The following is a 26579-nucleotide window of genomic DNA, read 5'->3' as shown; positions in this document are numbered from 1 at the left end:
GTCAATGAACCACATTCTCACATAGCCGTTTCTTTTGTCCAGGTTGTGAAAGGGCAGTGTGGAGTGCGATTGAGATTGCATCATCTGTGGATCTGTTGAGGCGGTATGCAAATTGGAGCTGGTCTAGGGTTTCTGGGATGATGGTATTGATGTGAGCCATGACCAGCCTTTCAAAGCACTTCATTGCTACCAACGTGAGTGCTGCAGGCAGTAGTCATGTAGGCAGGTTACCTTCGCTTTCTTGGGCACAGGGACTATAGTGGTCCCTGTAGTCTGAGAATATTTGTTATTAGAATTTTGTCATTTAGTATGCCTTGGGTCAGGGGAAATCCACAGTAGGGTTCTCCCACTGTAGTCTGATCGCAGCTGAACAGTGGTTCCTGATGGACAGGACAACACAGGCCTCTCCTGCCCCCTTCAGTGAGAGTCAACCCTCAGAGAGTTGCCTGTAGATATGTAGGGCTCACCACATGCAGTGTCACAAAGTATATTAAAACATAGTGATCCTTCATACAGTGGCTGGCAAAGCTTGATTGTGCAAGAGCTACAATTATCACCAGCCACCACACACACACACACACACTTCTGAGAAAAGCGCAATAAAATGAATGTTTTTGAAAACGCAGCAGTCTGAAATGTAACCTTCTTAGTCCTTCTTGGTGTAATGGATCTATGCAGAGTCATCATACACAAACATGCGAAAATGCATACAGTAAAACACCAAACAAGGCTTAAATCTAAACAAAGATTAGAAAAAAGCATTTATTTACAATATTTCCTTTATTATCAAATAAGAATAACGCTTTAAAATCGATATCATTACCAGTAATTTATATCTTTACAATTCTCTTAACAGAGTAACAATCGGACTTGACATAAAGCAAACAAGTAGCAGTCCCTTGCAGCTGCTACCATGCCAACATACAACATCCTTAAACAAAAAGTGATCTTCCTTTTGAGCTGAACACATATTTTGGGGTTAACAGAACAGGTAAGAAATGTGAAAATGCATTAGATAACATTTAGCTGTATGAAAAAGTAATTTAAAAAAGGAGGTCCAACGGGTTTTTATGGAAAATATGTTTTGCACGTTTATAGAAGTTGACCTGGTTTGTATTGTGAGGATGGTGACTGGGTGGTCCTAACCCCAGCATTAGGAATATCACATGTACAATCACCTGTTTGACCTTAAAATTGACCATTTGATATGGTGCTGGTCAATGAATATATTCCAACAGATACAGACAGATTTATGTTTGACGAAACCTTCCATTTAACTTTGGTTACCAGAAAGTATTTCTTGATAATGCACTTTCATATGAACATGAAGTTAAAAAAGAGTGAGTCAGGTGTTTGAAGTGGAAGTAGGAAATACAGACATCAGTGTACTAGATAGCCTATTCAATCATGCAACTGTGCCAGAGCCTGGCTCCAACCCCTCCCAGATCCATCTATGGCCCCAACCCTCAACACAGAGAGTCGTCTACCACATGCAGTGCACCTTGGGAAGACATCAGATGGCTAGCAGATTGTCAGAAGCTGCCAGCGGCTTGGACGCATATCCCCTATTCATCATTATCTAAAAGAAGAAGAGGGGATGGAGAGAGAGAGAGAGAGAGAGAGAGAGATGTGAAGTTGCATGTTAAAACCAATGAGTCATTAGATAGGCTGTAGCATGAGAGAGTGGCTAAGTACACTCAGAGCCCCAGGTCAAATCAGCTTTCTTAATCTGAGGTGCTGGGCAAAAAGCTGAGCACATCACTTTTGCAGTCTTTATTACTAAATTCACATTTCCATTAATCCCAAATCAGTGACCTTAAACCCTGAACACTATAAAAGGTGTGAATCTGGCACCCTACAAGACAAAACAACCGTAACACAACATTCAGCAGGATCACCCCCTTAGGCCCAACAGTCAAACACACTCCATTCAGACATGTAACCCTTTAAGAATCAATGGAGGCTCTAATCTTCAGCGAAAGGTTAGACTAATTCCCATTACAGGCAGACTTCAAGCAGCAGAAAGAGTTTGAAATCAGAAGCCTTGAGCTTCAGAGAGAAAGCCTCCTGCCTGGTTCCATTAACATTAACATCTCTGCCTAAATGGAAGGGCTTGAGTCACACATCAGATCAAATAAAAATGGATCGAAAGGGAGAGAGCAAGGCTGTTAGAGACAAACAGACCAGCACTGGACATCTACACAGAATAGAGTGGTAAGGGGGGGGGAGAAAGACAAGTGTTTCATTTTATCCAAAGTGTTAGAGAGAACAAAACAAAGAGAGAGCAGAGATAGTCCAGAGAGAGCTTGAGAGCCGTCTGAAGCCTCTGCTCTCATGTCCTGGTAGAGTTCCGTTCTGTTCCATCAGACACAAATTAAACACTCCCTCTCCTCTCCCTTCCCCCAGCATATGACAGCTGACTTGGCACAGGGGTGAGGCGGGGGAGTGAGGGGGAGACAGACAGAGAGTCTTTAGGGTGTGTTTCACGTCGACATAGTCCCTAAGTGTCTGAGCCCGTGGGGCGCTAGGGGAGAATAGGATTGGGCAGATTAGATTAAAGGGTTTATTGGCTCGCTCACGCAGTCTAGCGCTCTGGGAAAACCTGTTTAAGAGGGAATCAGTATACTGGCTGAACACAACAATTAATAGAACAACACATATGGGACCGTGATTTAAACATGAGGGAAAAGAGATCCATCAAAACAAAGGGGGAATAAGAGAAGGTGGGATACACACGCACACGCACACACACACACACTCTAACCCTCTTGGTATAATCCTCTTGATACTAACCCTCTTGGTAGGCTCCATCAGCCATGACCAGGTGAAGGATGTTGGGGTACAGGTGCTGGTGCTCAGTCCCCAGGATGTTCAGTACCATGTCGGGGCCCATGTCGATGTTCTCATCCTCATCTTCATGAATTGCCTTTAATGGTACAAGGACATCATGAAAATTCAATGACCATGTGTAATTGCTGTATGATAGATAATGAATGACTTCAGGAGGGTAGGGGGTAAGCAGGTCCCATCCATACCTTGATCTTGTTGTAGGCCTCTATAAAGTTCTCAAAGCCCATCTCCTGCTCCAGGTTAAACCGCAGCTCCTCCAGACGGCTGAATATGCTGTCCTGCTGTTCAGCCGCACGGTCCTCCTCCTCACCACTGTCATCTGTTGTTCACACACAATCCTATTGACAATCTGCTTCTGGCTGCATGCATTGTAGCTACAGTATTGTGCATGTGGATGAAGGAAGGATTACTAATGTACCCGATTGCCATTCTTCATTGAGCTGGCTCTCACTGCTGTGGTGCTCCTCTTCTTCCAGTCCGTTGGTGAGTGTGTGTCCTGCCTCTTCATCACCTGGACTCCCATTAGAACCCTCCTCCTCATCCACAGCCATCCCGTTCAGCTCCTCATCATCTTCATCCTCAGCAGGGTTGCCGTTAAAGCCATCGCCTCCCTCTTCCTCTGGAGGACTACCAGAGTTAGAGCCAGATCCCCCCTCATCTTCCTCGCTGCGCTCCTCCTGCAGGAGTCTCTCCATGGAGGCCCTTAGCTCCCTCAAGTCATCATCCTCATACACACTGAGAGAACACAGCTCATAGTACTCATAGCACGTCATGTTTTCAAACTGCACAAAGGATGTTCCACAAAACACAGAGAAGTGAAATTGGGTTTCTTTGTATTCTACATATACTCACTGTGTGTGTGCGCATGTGTAGTGCAATGAGTATCTTACTCTTCAGTCTCTGATTGTTCATCCTCTTTGGCCTCTTCTTCCTCCTCTTCCTCCATGTCCTCTATATCCAGATTGTTGTCGTTGTCAGGGGCAACCGCCCCGTTGGCCCCTCCTGCCTCCTGTAGAGAGCTGAACAGTCTGCTGAGGTCTGGTAGAGAGCAGGTACGCAGCATCTGAGGACAAACAGTAAAGCACCGGTCACACACCCACCATGACTAAATAAATATCACAGATGCATATTTTTAGCACCAACTTTACTTTTTTTGAAAGTTTGCAACAGGATTTTGCCATAAGTTATAGTGCAGGTCAGGTGCCCAGAAGATCAAGGAAATTAATCAAATTGTAATCAAATTCCTTTTGGGGCGGCAGGGTAGCCTAGTGGTTAGAGCGGTGGACTAGTAACCGAAAGGTTGCAAGTTCAAATCCCCACATTTTTTAAATGTGAAAAATGCCTTTAACCTGGGGCCAGTTGAGGTATCAGTTGGAGCATGTTCGAGGACATGTGTGCAGGTGTGTGTGCATGCGTGAGGCTGGCCAGTGGAGTGGACTCTGGTATGATGACACATCAGGGATGTGGAAGAATTGCATTAATAACGCTTTGTCCAGGGAGAGCCACTGCTGAAAACACATACATGTAGGGCTCAAAGCTGGACCAGAGTACACACACGGATCAAAGGTAGAGCTCTGACACACCCATCCCTACAAACAAATAACAGGGAGCTTTGCCTGTCTCTCTCTGCACCGCTCTCCTTCGTCCCTGATTGATGTTATGAAAAATGCAGGAAGATAAATAGCCTCTCTCATCATGCCTTCTTCAGACCATGTGATTAATATGACTGTCTCTATTCCAAAGCCCTTCATTAATAAAGACTGAATCAAAACCTAAAAATACCACAGAACCTCCACATTTCTCATGCACAGGCAGAAGGGTCAGAGTTCATTTCCTAAACATCCTCTACAGCTGAACATCACTTTAGAGGATAGAATAAAAGATCATATTAAATGGAAGGTACAGATCCTGTCATGTGATTGATATAGAAATTAACCAGCCAATTTCATTCACCTCTGAAAGATGTTGTTTGTTCATTTTATAAAAGGAGAATATGCTCGTTACTTGTGTTGTATTATAAGAGGATGTTCAGGGTCACCATAACAGTGCGATTATGTTAATAGTTATTCATAATTATTTAGCAATTCCACATCCATTCATTCTCCTTAGTTCTTATCTCCAGTCGCCTTGAGGAGAAGTGTTGTTCACCTTTGGGTTGTTGGCATCAAACTGGCCGGTGGAGAGGCCGATGAGGAGGGCGTTGTGGTGTTTGGAGCGGAGAGGAGAGACGGAGCGTGAGCGTGAGGCTAGAGAAGAGGACGAGTCCTCCATGGACGACTGGGCTGACATAAGAACCAGAGCTGCAGTACGGCGGTGGGCCGGCGAGGAGCACAGCTTCACAAACAGAGGTTCCTCATACACAGGTGCTATACCTAGAGGGAGGGAGGGAGGTGAGTATGGGACACCAAAGGTAGTTTAGTTTTAGAAGTGTCTCTCTCAGCTTACCGGAGGATTCAGGTTGCTTCTCTGCTTTCTCCCCAACCTCTTTGGTTTCTGCTGGCGTTACTCTGCCCTCTGGTGGCCTAATAGGAGAATCACATGCAAAATCAAGACATAATTCTTGATAATTGAGTTTCATGAACATTTCTTAAAACCACTCAGATGTCAACACCCCTTAGGGGAGCTGCGTGGTTCTGGTACCAGTTCCGACTGACATTTTCAATTATAAATCGATCTGGTTCCCACAGACACAGTATATTTTTGTGAAATCTAGGATGTGAAATCTGAAACCACTTGAAGCTGGGATGTCCCTCCTACCATTTAATTTGCTCTTCCAACTGTCCATCAACTCCTGGCTGAACCATATGTATCAGCCACTGACAAAGCAAATGCCTGCAATCCTTACACCGTAGTGCAGCAGGAGAGCGTTATTTCATCACTATAGCACATTCAGAGGTCGATTTATATCCAGTAATCTAAAATAATTCCACTTTGTTTGGCATAGATGTATATGAGATTAAAGGAGAGTGAGTACCTAATTAGTTATGGAAGCCAAGATAGAGATCTGTGTGACGTTCACAGCAGTGGGGGGGGGGGGGGGTGGATGTTTTGATCAAGAGAGACCTTGAAAATAGAAAATATGCACATTTTCTAAACACACAAATCTTATAGTTAGTGGTTTTCTAATTTGATTATACTATATTAAGAAAGCAGATGAGCAATTTCAAGTCTTATTCATACAGTTTTGTTGAATAGGAAAAACGTCATAAAATATTTCATATTTGAACTGTGTACTTGAGCTTGTGTCCTTCAAAGTGACTACACCTCAGCCATTTTATCAGAAAGGTGAGATTTGTGTATGCAGCATTACTAGTTATTGTTTATGGTCCTCTCATTATAATTGCTTTTGGGAATTACGTAGATGACATTTTAGGATCCTAGTGGTCTAGGGGCTGTGCCACCAGAGACTCTGGGTTCGCTCCCAGGCTCTGTCGCAGCCGGCCGCGACCGGGAGGTCCGTGGGCGGACACACAATTGGCCTAGCGTCGTCCGGGTTAGGGAGGGTTTGGCCGGTAGGGATATCCTTGTCTCATCGCGCACCAGTGACTCCTGTGGCGGGCCGGGCGCAGTGCACGCTAACCAGGTCGCCAGGTGCACAGTGTTTCCTCCGACACATTGGTGCGGCTGGCTTCCGGGTTGGATGCCCGAGCCCGTACGGGAGTTGTAGTGATGAGACAAGATAGTAACTACTAACAATTGGATACTACAAAATTGGGGAGAAAAGGCGCTAAATTAAAATTAAAATAAATACTAATATTATGTCTAAGCTTCATTATAGTTCAAGTCACATGTTAGTCTAAAGGTACAGGTTTTTAATCCAATGTAAATCACATTAGGTCTTGATTAACTAAACCTTTTCTTGGATTAGATTTCTGTAATCCAGCTCCAGTGGGGAGCCAGCAAACCCTCACCCCAGCGGCAGGGCTCGTTTCTCCCAGGCCTGCACTACTCCAGCTGGTGAATTTGAGGCCTGCTTTGGGCACTCCTCCAGGACCACTGACTCCAAGTCTGCTGGATCTGGAGAGAACAAGAGAACTGACTGAGTGATTTAGGTGGTGTTATATAATACACTGACTGCAGGTCTCTGGATGAAGATTGCCAGTATCTGACAACCTGTATAGTATGTAACCCACTCCCTCACCCTCCATCTCTATCGGTTTGGGTGGGGTCTTTAGCATCTCTTCTAATATAGCCTGCCTCTTCTCCTGACCCGTCACGTCTACTGAGATCATCCCCTCTTCTTGACCTTGGACCTCTGTGTTCTTAACGACAGATATCACAGCAGGTGGGCTTGCCTCTGAATGCATCACTTCCTTAGTTCCACTCACACCAACCATCTTAGCCGTCTGATTCAAGTTGTCTGAATGGGAACCAATCAGAATCATTAGCACTTAGACGTTGAGTCTGTACGGAATGTGGTTGGTAATGGTAAGTGTGTGTTGGTGGGTATATTAAGGACTCGCCAGTGAGTTTCTCTTCACAGATGTTGACATTCCCCAGCAGCTGGGTAAGAGGCTGAAGCTCCGCCTCCTGTAGAACTCTCAGCACCTGAGAATCCGGGCTCCGCCCCCATGCTTTTCTGGGGGCGTCGTCCTGTAGCACATCCATCCGAATGACCTCACCCACTGTCTGTTCTACAACATACACAAACAGATATCTATAAGTATACATGTAGATATAGTCTGGATGTAGGAGATATTGTGCTGGAATGCATGCATCTAGGTTATTCACCAGCGGTCCTGATACAGGTATCCTCTAGAGTTTGCTGAGCTACAGAGAGAATAGACGGAGATCCAGCCTCCCATTTCTTCCTGTCCCCACCAGAGGATGGTCTCTCCTCTGGAGACAGAGCCTGAGAGCCTGGGGAGAAGGAGAGGAAGAGAGATGGAGCTCAGAATCAAAAGGTGAGGGTAAGGATCCACGGTTCTTGTCAACCCAGCAATTCATACAGGTCCTAGTCCTTTCTATAGCAGTGCCTCTTCAACCACAGGAGGCTGAAGAAATTCAGCTTGTCACCAAAAGCACTCACAAACTTCAACAGATGCACAATCGAGAGCATCCTGTCGGGCTGTATACCGCCTGTTATGGCAACTGCTCCGCCCACAACCGTAAGGCTCTCCAGAGGGTAGTGAGGTCTGCACAACGCATCACCGGGGGCAAACTACCTGCCCTCCAGGACACCTACACCACCCGATGTCACAGGAAGGCCATAAAGATCATCAAGCACAACAACCACCCAAGCCACTGCCTGTTCACCCCGCTATCATCCAGGTGAGGTCAGTACAGGTGCATCAAAGCAGGGACCAAGAGACTGAAAAACAGCTTCTATTTCAAGGCCATCAGACTGTTAAACAGCCATCACTAACATTGAGTGGCTGCTGCCAACACACTGACTCAACTCCAGCCACTTTAATAATGGGAATTGATGTAAATTATATCACTAGCCACTTTAAACAATGCTACTTAATATAATGTTTACATACCCTACATTACTCATCTCATTTGTATATACACTGTACTCGATACCATCTACTGCATCTTGCCTATGCCGTTCTGTACAATCACTCATTCATATATCTTTATGTACATATTATTTATCCCTTTACACTTGTGTGTATAAGGTAGTAGTTTTGGAATTGTTAGGTTAGATTACTCGTTGGTTATTACTGCACTGTCGGAACTAGAAGCACAAGCATTTCGCTACACTCGCATTAACATCTGCTAACCATGTGTATGTGACAAATACATTTGATTTGATTCTGTTTAAGAGTCCGGTTCTAGGAGACTGATGGTATAACTCACCAGTCGTTCTGATACAGGTCTCTTCTAGAGTCTGCTGGGCTACAGAGAGAATAGACGGAGCTACAGCCTCCCACTTCTTCCTGTCCCCACCAGAGGACGGTCTCTCCTCTGGAGACAGAGCCTGAGAGCCTGGGGAGAAGGAGAGGAAGAGAGATGGAGCTCAGAATCAAAATGTTGAGAGTAAGGATCCACGGTTCTTGTCAATCCAGCAATTCAAACAGGTCCTAGTCCTTTCTATAGCGAACAAGATTCTGTTTAAGAGTCCGGCTCTAGGAAACAGATGGTATAACTCACCAGTCGTTCTGATACAGGTCTCTTCTAGAGTCTGCTGGGCTACAGAGAGAATAGACGGGGCTACAGCCTCCCACTTTTTCCTGTCCCCACCAGAGGACGGTCTCTCCTCTGCGATAGGCTGGCTCTGCTGGGGGGTGGGGCATAGTTCTTCTGAGGGTGTGGCTGACACCTCCTCCTCAGGGCTCTGGGCCTTCAAGTTCTGATTCAGTCTCCGGAGAATCTCCTTCTTCTCACTCTGAAGAAATCACCAATAAAACCAAACATATAGTCACTGTCTTACTATAAACCAAAAGGCACTGCAACCAACTAGCCTCAGTGTAAAATAGTAATTTTGTGAAGCAGCACTGTGCTGTATTGGAAGTTATTAACCCAACTCACCTTAATGATGTCCGTTTTAGGAAAGTCATCTTTAAAAGAGCTCTGCACAGACGCCAGCTGCTGGGAGACAGACAAATGGGAGAAAGCATGTGTAATAAAAATGGAATAATGGAGGAAAATAACTGAAAGCTTTAAGTGTTTACTGACTGCTCCCACGTCCTTCAGAGCAGAAGTCATGGAGATGACAGGGGTGGAGGGTTTGGATGCAGGCTGGGCTCTAGCTACAACGTCCTGTACAGGGAGGGAGGGGCCAGGCCGAGGTGGAGGAGCTAGCTCTACTGCTACACCTCCTGCTACCATTCCAACCTTCACGCCTCGAGCTGCAAGCTGACAAAAACACACCACAATCAATGTTAGTGATTTTAATCCTACACATGCTGTACAATTGTAGCAGATGAGCTTGAGGAGTATGGGGACTTACGTGATCCTCCCAGGCTCTCTTTTCTCTCTCATAGGCCTCTCTCCTTTTTTTCTCTAGCTGCTCCTTCAACACAGCAGCACGGGCCTGCGCTTGGGCCTTCAGGGCTTCAATCTTCTTTCTCCTCAGCTCTGTCTCCTCACAGGACTCCTTGCTGTCTGAGCCATCACTGTCGTACTGGATTGATCACGCAAACAACCAGATGATGCCGCCATTACCCGCAAACAAAAATGCCAAAACATAACAGAAGTTCAGAGGCTGATTAAAAGGATGTTATGCTGATGTGTTCTAAAAGGGTGGAAGGATACCTTCACTCCTCTGAGGCGTGCTTTGATCTGCTGTCTCTCATTGAAGTTCTGTAGCCTGATCTGCCTCAGCCGGGACAGGTACTCCTGAGAACATAACTGCAGAAGTTATACTAACACACAAACAAAGAGTTCACATATTGCTAAGAGGCTACAGCACAGATCAGACTCACACAGGTTACACATCATACGACACAAAGCTATACAACATACACAAACAGATGACAAAATAATCCACTAAAATGGTTTCCTATAACAAATGACATGTAAGAACCGACGTAAAATCAGTCATCCACATACTTGATACTGCAAGAAAGACACTGGTGCAATATATAAAAACAAAGCTTGAGTTACTCAAACACCTAAAAAGGAAACACTGGAGTTACTTGAGATTAATTTATTCCATAAAAAAAATGCTCAAAAAAAGGGACAACATAATGTGCACAAACATATGTTATGGAAAGGGGAAAAAAAGCTATTACTGGTGCACCAAATGTATGAGGTCTGAATCACACTTGTGCATTGACACACACACCTGGTGACACAGTACATGCAATACAGGGAGTCGGACACTGGGAGGTGCTGCTGGGTGACTTTGACTGCAGAGTTACAGGAATAATCCAATCAAAAAATATACAGTCCCAAAATATTAAGAAAGTCAGCAATCAGGTTTTCAAGAGTGTTTTGCATCATGATGGTGTGGCAAGTGACAACTTGCTTTTTGAAAGCCCATCTTGAAAACTTGATTGCTGACATGCAAAACATTTTGGGACTGTATCAACAGTCGATTAATGAACAAAATACAAAAAGATCGTTTTTAAGTGGATTATTCTTTTAAGGGGATGTGTCTGAGTGTAGTGTCATGCAGACACAACTGAAGAGGGCAAGCCAAACCCAGGCATGTTGTTATGAGTGAGGGATCAGATGGGGTGAGGCCGGCTGGACATCCAGAGCTGAGAGCTGGGCTCCTACCTCCTCCTCTTTGTTGGGTTTGGGCCTGCTGTAGCTGGACCGACCATAGATGGCTGCCAGGTTTTGCCGGGCACCCTGTTCACCGTTCAATTCAACCACATTTCACATGTATAAAAATGTGCTGCATTTTGTCTAAACTCCGGTAAGCATGCAATTCAACCTTGATTCCAGATCGACACTTTGGTTATTAACCATGACCATACAACAACCCCGTTATCTTTTGTGAGAACTTAACAGACTTGAAAAGGGCCATCCTATTGTTCAGTGAGCAGAAGTATAGAAATGGGGGGCAGGAAGGAGAAAACGTACCAGCTGTCCCTCAGCGCGGACCTTGTTCAGCATGGCATCTCTCTTACGCTGCAGAAACTCCTGAACCTGATTGGCCCGTTCAGCTGCTGCGTGACCCCGTTGCCTGGAGACAGTTGGAGAGGAAGTTATTTAATTGACTTAGTATTGATACAACGTAAGGAATAACTAATAAATATGATCCAATATCAAGCAAAGCTTTACTGCCGGTCAGCGACAGAGTAATGTTTTCTAGAATGGTTTGAGACCAACCACGGACCTGCTAACATGGGTTTGTTTGGTGACATACTCTAGCCTCCGTAGCTCTCTCTTCACAACATCAGGGTCTGGGAGACGAGCAGGGCCATTGGGCAGCACTGAGCTGGCAGCAGCTGGCACACCCCTTACACATACAAAACAACACAATCAGTCACCTGAGTCAATAAATTACCCAAAGGAAATGATGGCTGAACCCACCTAACAGGAGTGTCTCCTCCTGCTGCGAATCCCTCTCTGGCACCCTCTTTGGGCTGAGGTTTGGCCAGCTGGTCCAGAGCAGCATGGTAGTGTTCATACGGGCCCCTGCTAGGGGAGAGCGGGGCAGGGCCTGGGGTGGGGCCCTGGGCAGGACATGGAGCAGGAAGCAGGGGCTCTGGGACAGGAGCTGCAAACCCAGCCATCATACCACCACCTCCTACAAAACACTGGGGACAGATAAGACAGTGAGTTAGAGAGGAGAAGCTTTGATTGATGATAAAACATCTCCAGTGTAGTGAGACTAATGAAGTGAAACCACAGTAGATGATGATGATGATGGGGGGGTCATTCTGTACCTTCCTCTCTGGACTGCTGCCTCCACTAGAGCTCAGGACATGCCTCCAGCCCTGCTCTCGAGCTCGGTTGATCCGGTTTATCTGGGGGTCAAAGTTCACTAGTCACTATAAGCATTACATGAAATGCTTAAGTTTGATCGTCACTACTGCAATGTCATAATGTTACATAGTGTAAATAACTACTGTTTACGGTTATACTACCCCCACTGTCTTGGAAGGCCCTAAAAATGGTCAAAAGACTCCAGCCACCCAAGTCAGAGACTGTTCTATCTGCTACCGCATGGTAAGCAGTACCGATGCACCAAGTCTGGAACCAACAGGACCCTGAACAGCTTCCACCATGAAGTCATAAGACTGCTAAATAGTTAACCAAATAGCTACCTAGACTTTCTGCAATGGCCCCCTTTTGACTCATCACATACGCTGCTGCTATTGCTTATTAGCTATCCTGTTGACTAGTCACTTTATCCATATGTACCCGTCTACTTTAATTACCTCATACACCTGCACATCGACTCAGTACTGGTGTTCCCTGTATATAGCCAAGTTATCGTTACTCATTGTGTAGTTATTCCTTGTGTTGTTATTTTTTCTATTATTTTTCTTTCTGCATTGTTGTGAGGCCCGTAAGTAAGCACTTCACTGTTAGTGTACAACTGTTGTTTACGAAGCACGTGGAAAATAACATTCGATTTGACTCACCTTTTCCCGCTCATATCTCTTCATCTGTCCAGCCTTCAACAGAAACATCTGAAGAACAAATAAAGATGAACAATCTGAAGTTTCATATTTCAGATGTAATACAGTATATCAAATGCTAGACACCCAGCTGACCTGCTCCCTCTGTTTCCTCTCTTTCTCAATCAGCTCCATCCTTTTCTTCCTGGCACCTTCCTGTAGTGTAAACACAATAGTCAACATGAAACCACAAACTTATTAAGACGCAAGAGGTTCACTGCTATAGAACAGGTATACAAGGAGGGGGAAAAAAGAGCACTCTTTAGGCAGGTTAGGAGAAAGAGGGGTGTAGAAGAGGGAGGGCTATTCAAACTGTCTGGAAGAGGAGAAGTGGGGGGCTGCACTCTGTTTGGATGAGTGATGATGAGGAAGAAAAAAGGATGTACGTCAGGAGGGAGCTTTATGTGGGTTGGGTAATGGAAGGAAGAAAAGGAGATGCAGGGGTTAATACAGGTTACAGGAGGCGCTCTCTCTGTTGTAGCTACCTCATATTTCCTCCTCTCTTCCTCCACTCGACTCACTCTCCTCTGGGGTGCTGCTGGGAGGGGGACGGGGGCCTGAGCAACATATAACACTGGGGTTCAGACTCAGAGGACACACACACACACACGCCCATCCATGTCCCACTGAGGTGTAACATGACACATCTTCATAACACACATTCATAACCAATATGAATAGATCTGTCTCAGTGGAGGGGCAGTAGACAAGGATGCACAGCCAGTATAGGATCATCCTGTTGAGAAGGCTGAAAGACGTCACTGGCTCTCTTCCAGTACTAACCATCTTGTGTTTGACGGCTGGTTTCCACTCGGCAGGTTTCATGGCTGCATCTGAGGCTTTCCTGACATTTAAAGGCACTCCATATTTGGCGGCTGGTTTGGTGATCTTCTGGGCTGGAGTTACAGGCATGGGAGCAGGGGCGCGACGCTTGGCTAGAGAGGGTAAGAAAGATACTACATTACAAAGTTGAGGTTCTTGGTGTAAGAGTGAGGCATGTGTATTCATTCAAATGTGTTAGCATTTTATGTGGTGTGTGTGTTTACCTGATGCCGCCTGCGCCACACCTGGTTTAGGCTGCTTGTGGAGGAAGCTATGGCTGAATTCCTGAGCGATAATCTGAATGGGAGAAAACCAAACGTCATATTGTTGTGCTGAAAAGACTAGATTCACAGTGTGTGTCATACTCTCAAAGGGTTAACAGTCCCTGGGACCTTGTGTGTGTGTGTGTGTGTGTGTGTGTGTATCCTACCTCTGGGGTGAGGAACCTGAAGATTCTGTGGGAGAGGAAGGGTTTGTCGAGGATAGAGCTGACAGAGGGTCTCTCCCGGGGGTTGCGTCTGAACAGCTGGCCCATGAGAGAGCGAAGGTCCTGGGAGTAGTGGATCGACACAGGGGGGTACGAGCCCCGGATGATCTTCAGAACCAGGTTCTTCATGTTACCTGCCTCAAACTAAGAGGGAACACACACGGTATACTTCCTTAATAACTAAAATAGCAGGCCAGACACAACCAAAGGGAATGACTGATTACACTAATGGCCTCTTCTGACATTATGAATAGTGGTCCTGTGTGGCCCAGCTGGTAGAGTATGGTGCTTGCAATGCCAGGGTTATAGGTTCGATTCCCACAAGGGACCAGTACAAAAGTCTGAAAATGTGTGCACTCACTACTGTAAGTTGAAATCAAATCAAATTTTATTTGTCACATACACATATTTAGCAGATGTTATTGCGGGTGTAGTGAAATGCTTGTGTTTCTAGCTCCAACAGTGCAGTAATATCTAACAAGCAATTAACAATTTCACAACATATACACACAAATCTAAAATAAAGGAATGGAATTAAGAATATATAAATATTAGGCGAGCAATGTCAGAGCGGCATAGACTTCGATACAGTAGAATAGAATACATATGCGATGTAATGCAGAATATGTAAACATTCTTAAAGTGACTGTCGCTTTGGATAAGATTGTCTCCTTAATAACTCAAATGTATAAATGTAATTAATATTATTAGACCTTTTTAGAATGAAACAGACCACGTACTCAGCAGATATGATCAGCCATTAAAAAAGACTATCTGAAACACAACTGACTCCAGAGAGAATCATCATGCATTATATATGGGAGAGAGTGAGCGTTCATATTGTGCCTGCCCCAGGTTCACTCTGTTACTGACTTTAAGACACACCTAACACACACACACACACACACAAATACTTACTGCATGCTTTAGCGTGCACATTTCATACAGGACACACCCCAGGGCCCAAACATCACTGGAGGAGTGAAAGGGAAAGAAAGAGAGCATACAGATGGAGAGAGGAGGGATAAGTTCTCTGGGATTGGTACATTACATTCTTGCTCACACAGTATTGCACATACATTATTGCTAAAGATGCTTTTCTACACATTAGCTAACGTGGAAAGAAAGGCACTCCTGTTAACAAGAAGACAACCATAGGCTGCTGTAGTGTGAGGCTGCATGCTACAGTTCATTAAGACAAATACAGACTCATGTAACTGAGGTTGATTAGATTACATGATGCATATTTAAATAGGTTAGAATCAATACAGGTGTCCTGCCCAGCACTCTGGATGTACACCAGCCAGGAAGTTGACTCCATAAAGGCTATACATGACACCATTACATAATCATAGTGTAGCCAATGACTCTGCATTGTTCTGAGTGTGTGTGACAAATTAAATGATTCAACTCTGCACCTTTTAAAATGGTAGTTACAAACTCACATTGACATACACAAAGAGAGAATCCTAAAAGTTCACATCCCATCATGAGACAATGCCCCCTCAACCAGATATGGGTGCAGGTTACCTTTTGTTGTTGTACGGTTTGTTTTCACAAATCTCAGGTGACAGGTAGTAAGGCGTCCCGATACATGTCCTGGCTAGCTCCACAGTACTGAGAAAGAGGATTGTGGAGTTACTGAAATGGAGATGAACATTGCAAAGAAGTTGCCCCCTTTTCACTAAACACGGGATAGATTCTTTAGTATGTTGTATGACTCACCTATTCAGCACCCTGGCAATCCCAAAGTCTCCTAGCTGTATGGTTCCATCTTTGGTCAGAAATATGTTCTAAAAGTTCCAAACCATATAAGTATGATGAGTAATGTGTACTACAGTATGCACAAAATTCAGGGGAAAGGGTCTCTAACTTCTTATTTACCTGTGATTTGATGTCTCTGTGGAGGATCTTACGGTCATGTACGTGCTTCAAGGCGAGGCATATCTGCACCAACCAATCCAGGATCTATTAAGATACAGACAGAGTCAAACGCATGTTCATGACATCCATCCATCCATGACAAAAATCTGTCTGTTGGGGGGCATTTTCACCTGCCTCTTATGTTTTACCTGCTCCTCAGGGAACTGCACTCCTTTCTGAGAGTTGATCGTCTTGAATAGGTCTCCTCCCTCACAGTAATCCATTACGATGTACAGACATCCACACTCTAGAAAACACACAGAGAGAAAGCATTGGTTCAACCAACCTGTCTGTGCTACACTGTGCTAGAAGACACATAAACCTAATTATTAGATCTCCCTTGCCAGGCTGAAGTTAAACACACACTACAGGATTGAATCCGGAGGGAGAGGTCTGTCTAGCTCTAGTTTCATTAATGAGCCAGACAGATAATCTACTTCTTTTCTGGAAGCTGCTGCCAAGTCTCACACCAACTGAGATTGATCACGTTGCTTCATCAGAAATCACACCACAGGTGAAGGGCTCTGTATATTATAAACCTAAAGTCTCAAGGAAATTGATATAGGCATAGAGGCATTCTGGCCATCACTGCTGACTATTGACCTCTGAACTGGGGTCACTGGACTGCATGGTGCACAGGTTGTTGTTTACCTTCAAAGGACTCTTTGTACTGGACGATGTTGGGATGGCTCATGTTGGCCAGAACAGCCACTTCTTTACGGGACTCCTGTCTCTCTTTACTAGACATCTGCCATAGAAAGTGAGACAAATGGAGAGGAAAAGGAAGACATTGATAATATCATATTATGGGTGGAATATAATTTCCATAACATCATGTAGGGCTAAATGGTCATTATGTCATATACGGTTCTCTGTGGCTTACCCGGGAGATGCCAATCTCTTTGATGACATACTGTTTTCCATCCTCCCTGGATTTGACGAGAATTGCCTTCCCGAAGGAGCCCTCCCCAATCTTCCTCACCTTTTCATATTTATCCATGTCTCTGAAACGGATGACTCCTCATTCTGGGGCTGGTAGGACACAAAAACACTCCGTTTTTTTTACTCACCACCAAAAGTATGTGGTCACATGGAACGTTTTCAGAAGAACTACCTTTGGGCTACTGTACTATTCTATAAACCACTGTAAGGATATATGGGCTGCCTGCTTTGTATTCGTTGTCCATTATTGATGTTGATTCAAGGAGTAGAGTGTAGTGGTGCAGGTGTAGTAAGTTTCCATCATTTAAAGCTTACATCATTAATACGAATTTACACGAGACCCTCTGTGTTTACCCCGCCCGCCCCAAAATACATGATTTGGTCTTTATTTTGATCGAATGCTGTCAATGTTGGGCTACATTATCATGAACTGTTCTCATTCCCATGCTATGATAAGGATGGGCCTGCTGGACAGTGCTAGTAGCTAGCTAGTTGACAGCCTGGCACCTAGCTAGTAGGAGGCTGAGGATGATAGCTCTCAAAAACACAAGCCATGAATTTGAATGAGAGTTTGACAGCCACTAAAAAGGCTCCGTTGTCAGTCTGTCAACACACGCTTTGAAATCGTAGAAATGTAGCTCAAATGTACTTACCACTAAGATATTTGATGCATCGTATCAGAGATCTCCGTACTGCTACAAAATGCCCCTTGCGCTCTCTATCTAACTACAGTGGTGCAATGCTTTCGTTTCATTGGTCGACTCCACAAAATTCCCGTTCCTAGCGGCTAATAAAACAGTCAATCAAAAAGTAAAGCGGAGAACTGGGTCGTCACTAGTTACCATATCCACAAAGTCATAAAACCCGCCTATTGCCAAAATGTATATTTTTTTAAATCTGATTTTAAAACTATCCCTAAACCTAAATTAACCACACTGCTAACCGTATGCCTAGCCCTAACCTTAAATTAAGACCAAAAAGCAAATGTTTGTTTTCATGAGTTTTTACGATTTAAACCCTTTTAGAATTTTGACTTTGTGGCTGTGCTATCTAGTGGAAAATGGTGTACAGGGTTTGTATGTGAGTTTGTTGAAGTGGACGTTCTCCTTAGCAACCATAAGGCGCAAAGAAAAATAGTACTGTAGCTAGTTTCTCTGAGAGAAGAGAAACTATCTTTCACGCCCCAGTTGGAGATCTTGATAAAACCACACCCCTCAGCGGTGTTGTCGAAACAGGAAATATAATTTTTCAAAACCAATAGGAATTCAGATAGTTGCACTTCCCCTCGTACCAGCCCGGACACACATTACATACATTATCCTCGGCCACAAAATGGCTGAGTCGTATGCATTATTTGGGGAAGACCAATTCTCTTGTTCAATCTGTCTGGATCTACTGAAGAACCCTGTGACCATTCCTTGTGGACACAGTTACTGCATGGGCTGTATAAAGGACTATTGGGATCTAAATGACCGCATGGGTGTCTACGTCTGCCCTCAGTGCAGACAGACCTTCACCCCAAGGCCTGCTCTGAGCAAAAATACCATGTTTGCAGAGGTAGTGGAAAAACTGAAGAAGATTGAAGAGTTCCAAGCTGACCCTCACGTTCCTTGTTATGCTAAACCAGGGGATATTGAGTGTGATGTCTGTGGTGGGAGAAAACAGAAAGCCATTAAGTCTTGTCTTCTGTGTCTGGCCTCATACTGTGAAACACACCTCAAGCTTCATGACAAACTCAACCCTGGAAAACGACACACACTTGTGGAAGCCTCCATACAGCTTCAGGAGAAGATCTGCTCTCAGCATGACAAACTACTGGAAGTTTACTGCCGTACTGATCAACGTTGTATCTGTTATGAGTGTTTGATGGGTGTACACAAAGGCCACGAAACAGTTTCAGCTGCAGCTGAAGGCACTGCAAAACAGGTATGCTGTTTTTACATGTTGTGTATGAAAATGTATGTGGAATAAAATTGCTGAATTTAAACTGCAGTTTATGCATCAGTATCAACACTGATAACAAGGAAAGGACTTTGAGTCCGAAGTGCACACAGCTATCAAAACAGTAAAGAATAAACAGTCCACCCTTACTGTTTAAAGTGCCATTACAGTTAATACAGTTTATGCCCTCTGATTCCAATCACATGCACCTTTTACTCATGAGCGTTTTGATACTACAGAAAGAACTGAAGGAGACACACAGGAAATACAAGCAAATAATCGCCAGGAAAGAGAAGGAACTATTGTGGTTGAAGCAGGCCATGAGGTCTCTCACAGTGAGTATTAATGAGAGAACTACAACAGCTGACAACTCAAACTCTGCTCCAATTATCTGATAAATTCAGTGTTCAGAGCTTCGTGTGGGGCCTGATTCAAATTGAGACTGCTCCTTTCTCTGTCTGTGTGTGTGTGTCCCAACAGTACTCTGCACAGATAGCCGTGGAAGACAGTGACAAGGTCTTTACTGAAATAATCTGCTCTGTTGAGAAGTGGTACTCTGATGTGAAAAGACTGATCAGATCACAGGAGAAGGCTGCTGTTGGCCCAGCTGAGGAGCAGATTGACCAACTGCAAAGGGAGATTTTAGAGCTGAGGAGGAGAGATACTGAGCTTGAGCAGTTGTCAAAAACAGAAGATTTTATTATTTTCCTCCAGGTAATATTGGCATTACTGGGTGCGATGACTCTTGTAACAAATTATGATTTTTGGGCCAAATTCACACGGAATGCCCCTGGTACTTTCTTCCACTTTCAATCTGACAGGACTCAGGACCCAACTTGAATATGAAGATTGTGTGTGTGTGTGTGTGTGTCTTTAGAGATGTCAATCTGTCCCAGCCCTCCCTGGATATGGAGACACATCCAGCATCAATGTGAGTCAGCAAGTCTCTTTTGAAGGTGTGAAGAAAACTGTGGCTGAGCTGAAACAGCGATTGGAGGACTTTTGCGAAGGGGCCTTTGCAAACATCTCTAAAAAAGGTTTGCAACAAACCAGACTTGTCAAATCCCTTGTTACATTCAAACCATCTCCACTGACCAATCTATAGCTTTCATTTATTTAATTGAGTAAAAATAATAATACAAAAGTAATAAACACAACCTTCTGTATACATATCTGAATCTGTATAGAATTACTCTACATTGCTATACTCACTAGGTCTATATCTCTGTTTTCCACAGTACAGGATATTCATATTCTGCAGGCATCAAAGCCTTGTCCACGTGAGTCCATTTTTACCATACATTTACACAAAAATCTCATCAGCACAATCACAGCTGAGCTTGAGACCATGTAACATTATTTATTGTAGTTAATTATTTCTGTATCCCTCTAGCTCTACCCCAGGTAACAGACAAGTGTGTGGAGAGTAAAGAACCAACAACAAGAGAGGAGTTTTTGAAATGTAAGTACAGTATAGACAGACGGACACAGATCAGGTTGTTTTGTACTGGGACAGACAGACGGAGAACAGGTCATTTGGTACTGGTTCATCATATCTGCTTTCTCTCCATCAGATGCCTGTCAGCTCACATTGGACCAAAACACTGCACATAAAAACCTCCTTCTCTCTAAGGACAACAAAGTGGCTGGATGGAATGATTTTGCACTGCCTTATCCTGACCACCCAGATAGATTTGATAACATGCCTGTGGTACTGTGCAGAGAGGCTTTGACAGGGCGCTGTTACTGGGAGGTTGAATGGGATGGAATACAGGCTATCATAGCTGTATCATATAAGGGGATAAACAGGAAAAAAAAACTCAGCCCCCCTGATGCATTCTCCAAATTTCTAGAATTTTATGATCAATCCTGGAGTTTGGACTGGAATATAGCCCAAGTCTGTGAGAATAAGAAACAGATTCAATTAACTGCTTGGTCCTCTAGGAGAATAGGACTGTTCTTGGATCACAAGGCAGGAACTCTAGCATTTTACAACATTGCTGATAAAATGACCCTCATCTATAGAGTAAAAACAACATTCACTCAACCACTCTATCCTGCTTTCTGGATCAAAATACAGTCCAAGATAAAATTGTGCCCCCTGAAATAAATTTGAATGGCTGATTACAACACAATCCATTTGCAGAGTAGGGCAAGGCAGAAGGAGTAGTTTACATGTATCTTCAAACTGTTTATTGTACATTGAGAAAAATATGGGAATTGTGTATAATGTGCTTTAAAAAAAAACTGCATTCCACCAAGTGTACAAATTATTTTATGAAAAAAGTGGTAATTGTATATACTACCTACTTTTATGCAAGAATGAAATAAATAAATTAATATGCTTACAGCTGTGTCAATGTTTCCTTTAAAAGAAAATGTAATATTTGGAAGGATTTATTAGGCCTATATTGTCCATGATATACAGTAACATGAAAATGAAAATCCCAGCATCTCACACGCTAGACCGGTAGTAGTCCATGATATACAGTAACATGAAAATCCCAGCATCTCACACGCTAGACCGGTAGAAGTCCATGATATACAGTAACATGAAAATCCCAGCATCTCACACGCTAGACCGGTAGTAGTCCTTTAAAAGAAAATGTAATATTTGGAAGGATTTATTAGGCCTATATTGTCAGACTTATACAACATTGATTATAAGTCTTAATCTATTTATAAAACAGATATCTTCCAATGTGGTACAGAGTTGTTGAGAACTGATGATATATTAGGCAACTCACAGTAACATGAAAATCCCAGCATCTCACACACTAGACCGGTAGTAGTCCATGATTGGGGCAGCAGGGTAGCCTATTGGTTAGAGTGTTGGACTAGTAACCAGAAGGTTGCAAGTTCAAACCCCTGACAAGGTTCAGAACTTGTCGTTCTGCCCATGAACAGGCAGTTAACCCACTGTTCCTAGGCCGTCATTGAAAATAAGAATTTGTTCTTAACTGACTTGCCTAGTAAAATAAAGGTAAATAATAATTTTAAAAAATACAGTAACATGAAAATCCCAGCATCTCACACGCTAGACCGGTAGTAGTCCATGATATACAGAACATGAAAATCCCAGCATCTCACACGCTAGACCGGTAGTAGTCCATGATGTACAGTAACATGAAAATCCCAGCATCTCACACACTAGACCGGTAGTAGTCCATGATATACAGTAACATGAAAATCCCAGCATCTCACACGCTAGACCGGTAGTAGTCCATGGTTTACGGTAACATGAAAATCCCAACACCTCCCACAAATAGTTGAGGAGGATCTTCCACAAATGGCTCACATTAAACATTACACTCTTTGTCAACAAAAGTGAAAACTAACAAACCAATGTCCAATGCAGTGTAGTTCATTTATAAGATGCAAAGAATGATGCACAACAAAAATATATTTTGGTTTCCAACACCACCGACTGTCACAGGTGTCCATGAGGTGGGGTTAAGATGGCGGACAGGAAAAAAAGGAGAAAGGTGGAACATAAACTCAGCAAAAAAAGAAACGTCCCATTTTCAGGACCCTGTCTTTCAAAGATAATTCGTAAAAATCCATATAACTTCACAGATCTTCATTGTAAAGGGTTTAAACACTGTTTCCCATGATTGTTCAATGAACCATAAACAATTAATGAACATGCACCTGTGGAACGGTCATTAAGACACTAACAGCTTACAGACGGTAGGCAATTGAGGTCACATTTATGAAAACTTAGGACACTAAAGAGGCCTTTCTACTGACTCTGAAAAACACCAAAAGAAAGATGCCCAGGGTCCCTGCTCATCTGTGTGAACATGCCTTAGGCATGCTGCAAGGAGGCATGAGGACTGCAGATGTGGCCAGGGACATTAATTGCAATGTCCGTATTGTGAGACGCCTAAGACAGCGCTACAACGAGACAGGACGGACAGCTGATCATCCTCGCAGTGGCAGACCACGTGTAACAACACCTGCACAGGATCGGTACATCCGAACATCACACCTGCGGGACAGGTACAGGACGGCAACAACAACTGCCAGAGTTACACCAGGAATGCACAAGCCCTCCATCAGTGCTCAGACTGTCCGCAACAGGCTGAGAGAGGCTGGACTGAGGGCTTGTAGGCCTGTTGTATGTAAGGCAGGTCTTTACCAGACATCACCGGCAATCACCAGACATCACCGGCAACAACGTCTCCTATGGGCACAAACCCACCATCGCTGGACCAGACAGGACTGGCAAAAAGTGCTCTTCACTGACGAGTCGCGGTTTTGTCTCACTAGGGGTGATGGTCAGATTCGCATTTATGGTCGAAGGAATGAGCGTTACACCGAGGCCTGTACTCTGGAGCGGGATCGATTTGGAGGTGGAGGGTACGTCATGGTCTGGGGCGGTGTGTCACAGCATCTTTGGACTGAGCTTGTTGTCATTGCAGATAATCTCAATGCTGTGCGTTACAGGGAAGACATCCTCCTCCCTCATGTGGTACCCTTCCTGCAGGCTCATCCTGACATGACCCTCCAGCATGACAATGCCACCAGCCATACTGCTCGTTCTGTGCATGATTTCCTGCAAGACAGGAATGTCAGTGCTCTGCCATGGCGAGCGAAGAGCCCGGATTTCAATCCCATTGAGCACGTCTGGGACCTGTTGGATCGGAGGGTGAGGGCTATTCCCCACAGAAATGTCCGGGAACTTGCAGGTTCCTTGGTGGAAGAGTAGGGTAACATCTCAAGAACTGGCAAATCTGGTGCAGTCCATCAGGAGGAGATGCACTGCAGTACTTAATGCAGCTGGTGGCCACACCAGATACTGACTGTTACTTTTGATTTTGACCCCCCCATTTATGTTAGTCACATGTCTGTGGAACTTGTTCAGTTCATTTCTTAGTTGTTGAATCTCATGTTCATACAAATATTTACACATGTTAGGTTTGCTGAAAATAAACGTTGTTGACAGTGTGAGGACGTTTGTTTTTTTGCTGAGTTTATAAGTAAATATGGAATGGGGAACGCACAAGCCTTCTGGAAGATCTGATGAAGGGGAAGATGGTTGGACAGGACCAAAAGGAGAAAAATGGAACATGGTTTGAGTGAATATGGAGTGGTGGATCACACAGAGCTTTTGGAAGAGTCACAGAAGGAAACTGAACATGACGAGAGTGAGGATGAATTAACTGCGGTGGCAGGTGTTTGAGCCTCGTCCTGATGATGACAAAGATGAGTCTGGCCCAGTGGGAGTGAGATCTTTGGAGAGAATGGATTCTTGCCTTCTGGCAGATCCATATGTGGTGTCAGTTTGGATGGTGAAGAGGTTGGGGAATGTTGGGTTGGTGAAAGTCACCTGAAGTGGAATTGTGTAGATTTTTTGCGTTTCTGCTGTCCAGAGAGGGTGTGCGCTCCGCACCACACGACTGGGGACAAGAAATGTGACTTGCTTTCCTCTCCGGAGTAGGGCGCAGTTGAAAGGAGTGTTACGTGGATTTGGAAAGTAATCAGACCCCTTGACTTTTTCCACATTTTGTTACGTTACAGCCTTATTCTAGAATGGATTAAATAGTTTATTTCCCTCATCAATCTACACACAATACCCCATAATGACAAGGCAAAACCAGATGTTTTTAAATGTTAGAAAATGTTTTTAAAATAAATGTAAATATTACATTTACATACGTTTTCAAATCAAATCAATTTTTATTTGTCACATGCGGAATCCAACAGGTGTAGACCTTGTTGTGAAATGCTTACTTATAAGCCCTGAACCAACAATGGAGTTCAAGAAATAGAGTTAAGAAAATATTTACTAAATAAACTAAAGTAAAAAGTAACACAATAAAATTCCATAACAATAACGAGGCTATATACAGGGGGTACTGGTACCGACTCAATATGCGGGGGTACACGTTAGTCGAGGTAGTTTGTACATGTAAGTTGTGGTAAAGCGACTACGCATAGATAATAAACAGTGAGTAGCAGCAGTGTGTAAAAACAAAGGGGAAGGGGGATCAATAAAATAGGCTTGGTGGCCATTAGATTCATTGTTCAGCAGTTTTATAGCTTGGGGGTAGAAACTGTTAAAGAGCCTTTTGGACCTCGACTTGGCGCTCCGGTACCGCTTGCCAAGCAGTAGCAGAGAGAACAGTCTATGACATGGGTGATTGGAGTCTTAGATACTGTTTTGGGCCTTCCTCTGACACCACCTAGTATATAGGCCCTGGATGGCAGGAAGTTTGGTCCCAGTGTTGTATTGGGCCGTACGCACTACCCTCTGTAGCTCCTTACGGTCGGATGCCGAGCAGTTGCCATACCAGGCGGTGATGCAACCGGTCACGATGCTCTCGATGAGGCAGCTGTAGAACTTTTTGAGGATCTGGGGACCCAGATTTTCAGACCCTTTACTCAGTACTTTTTTGAAGCACCTTTGGCAGCGATTACAGCCTCAAGTCTACTTGGGTATGATGCTACAAGCTTGGTACACCTGTATTTTGGGAATTTCTCCCATTCTTCTCTGCAAATCCGCTCAAGTTCTGTCAGGTTGGATGGGGAGTGTCGCTGCACAGCTATTTTCAGGTCTCTCCAGAGATGTTAGGTTGGGTTCAAGTCCAGGCTCTGGTTGGGCCAATCAAGGATATTCAGAGACTTGTCCCGAAGCCACTTCTGCGTTGTCTTAGCTGTGTGCTTATGGTCGTTGTCCTGTTGGTCGTTGTCCTGTGAACCTTCGCCCCAGTCTGAGGTCCTGAGCAGGTTTTCAAAATGGATCTCTGTGTACTTTGCTCTGTTCATCTTTCCCTCAATCTTGACTAGTCTCCCAGTCCCTGCTGCTGAAAAACATCCCCATAGCATGTTGGCCAGGTGATGAGTGGTGCCTGGTTTCCTCCAAATGTGGTGCTTGGCATTCAGGCCAAAGAGTTCAATCTTGGTTTCATCAGACCAGATAATCTTGTTTCTCGTGGTTCGAGAGTGCTTTATGTGCCTTTTGGCAAACTCCAAGTGGGCTGTCATGTGCCTTTTACTGAGGAGTGGCTTCCGTCGAGGCACTCTACCATAAATTCCCAAAGGATCTCCCATTTCCACAAATGAACTCTAGAGCTCTGTCAGAGTGACCATCGGGTTCTTGGTCACCTCCCTGACAAAGGCCCATCTCCCTCAATTGCTCAGTTTGGCCAGGTGGCTCTAGGTAGAGTCTTGGTGGTTCCAAACTTCTTCCATTTAGGAGGCCACTGTGTTCTTGGGTATCTTCAATGGTGAAGACATTTTTTGGTTTCCTTTCCCCAGATCTGTGCCTCGACACAATCCTGTCTCAGAGTTCGACTGACAATGCCTTCTACCTCATGGCTTGGTTTTTGCTATGACATACACTGTCAACTATGGGACCGTATATAGACAGGTGTGTGCCTTCCCAAATCATGTCCAATCAATTGAATTTGAACAAGTGGATTCCAAAGTTGTAGAATCATCTACATGATCAATGGAAACAGGATGCACCTGAGCTCAATTTCGAGTCTCATAGCAAAGGGTCTGTATACTTATGTAAATAAGGTATTTCCGTGTTTTATTTTTAATACATTTGTACCATTTAAAAAACATATATTTTAGAATAA

The 26579-nt window shown here is 44.1% G+C and overlaps 2 protein-coding genes across 12 annotated transcripts; one reads left to right on the top strand and one right to left on the bottom strand.

The window, feature by feature from the left end:
* Positions 1–761: 761 nt before the first annotated feature.
* LOC139409345 (NIMA-related kinase 1) lies at positions 762–17139 on the bottom strand. Of its 9 annotated transcripts, none has more exons than XM_071154353.1 (35): positions 16991–17116; positions 16759–16855; positions 16257–16354; positions 16069–16152; positions 15910–15977; positions 15715–15801; positions 15103–15157; positions 14128–14328; positions 13922–13994; positions 13659–13810; positions 13361–13432; positions 12972–13031; positions 12840–12887; positions 12138–12218; positions 11782–12008; positions 11585–11707; positions 11329–11431; positions 11020–11094; positions 10051–10134; positions 9746–9919; positions 9472–9651; positions 9325–9384; positions 8947–9181; positions 8653–8781; positions 7582–7710; positions 7314–7484; positions 6992–7210; positions 6762–6867; positions 5296–5372; positions 4999–5222; positions 3741–3913; positions 3269–3585; positions 3036–3169; positions 2794–2926; positions 762–1579 (listed from the first exon to the last, which is right to left on the bottom strand). In XM_071154353.1, the coding sequence occupies exons 1-35, from the start codon at positions 17105–17107 to the stop codon at positions 1566–1568; spliced, it is 4380 nt and encodes a 1459-aa protein (XP_071010454.1). In that variant the 5' UTR covers positions 17108–17116; the 3' UTR covers positions 762–1565. The 9 variants fall into 9 exon arrangements, with proteins under 9 accessions (XP_071010454.1, XP_071010455.1, XP_071010456.1 ...); XM_071154354.1 differs by having other exon boundaries at positions 9325–9381; XM_071154355.1 differs by having other exon boundaries at positions 11615–11707.
* Positions 17134–21340, top strand: LOC139409350 (tripartite motif-containing protein 16-like). Of its 3 annotated transcripts, none has more exons than XM_071154368.1 (7): positions 17134–18975; positions 19230–19325; positions 19471–19704; positions 19868–20027; positions 20229–20270; positions 20384–20452; positions 20565–21340. In XM_071154368.1, the coding sequence occupies exons 1-7, from the start codon at positions 18382–18384 to the stop codon at positions 21098–21100; spliced, it is 1731 nt and encodes a 576-aa protein (XP_071010469.1). In that variant the 5' UTR covers positions 17134–18381; the 3' UTR covers positions 21101–21340. The 3 variants fall into 3 exon arrangements, 2 of the variants coding, with proteins under 2 accessions (XP_071010469.1, XP_071010470.1); XM_071154369.1 differs by having other exon boundaries at positions 18328–18975; positions 20234–20270; positions 20565–21338; XR_011634396.1 differs by lacking the exon at positions 20565–21340 and having other exon boundaries at positions 18328–18975; positions 19812–20027.
* The last annotated feature ends 5239 nt before the right edge of the window (positions 21341–26579 follow it).

The sequence above is a fragment of the Oncorhynchus clarkii genome, chromosome 5, assembly GCF_045791955.1.
Source record: "Oncorhynchus clarkii lewisi isolate Uvic-CL-2024 chromosome 5, UVic_Ocla_1.0, whole genome shotgun sequence".
Classification (NCBI taxonomy): Eukaryota; Metazoa; Chordata; class Actinopteri; order Salmoniformes; family Salmonidae; genus Oncorhynchus; species Oncorhynchus clarkii.
This window is presented reverse-complemented; position numbering and strand designations above follow the sequence as displayed.

What these genes read in the sequence shown, in the direction of transcription:
- LOC139409350 (XM_071154368.1), top strand. Translation starts at nt 18,382, where the DNA reads ATGGCTGAGTCGTATGCATTATTTGGGGAAGACCAATTCTCTTGTTCA. An exon ending in TGCAAACATCTCTAAAAAAG is followed by an intron (nt 20,028 to 20,228) that starts GTTTGCAACAAA and finishes TGTTTTCCACAG; the next exon opens with TACAGGATATTCATATTCTG. An exon ending in AAGAGAGGAGTTTTTGAAAT is followed by an intron (nt 20,453 to 20,564) that starts GTAAGTACAGTA and finishes TCTCTCCATCAG; the next exon opens with ATGCCTGTCAGCTCACATTG.
- LOC139409345 (XM_071154353.1), bottom strand. Translation starts at nt 17,107, where the DNA reads ATGGATAAATATGAAAAGGTGAGGAAGATTGGGGAGGGCTCCTTCGGG. An exon ending in ACAGAGACATCAAATCACAG is followed by an intron (nt 15,978 to 16,068) that starts GTAAATAAGAAG and finishes TGGAACTTTTAG; the next exon opens with AACATATTTCTGACCAAAGA. An exon ending in ATTGCCAGGGTGCTGAATAG is followed by an intron (nt 15,802 to 15,909) that starts GTGAGTCATACA and finishes CCTCTTTCTCAG; the next exon opens with TACTGTGGAGCTAGCCAGGA.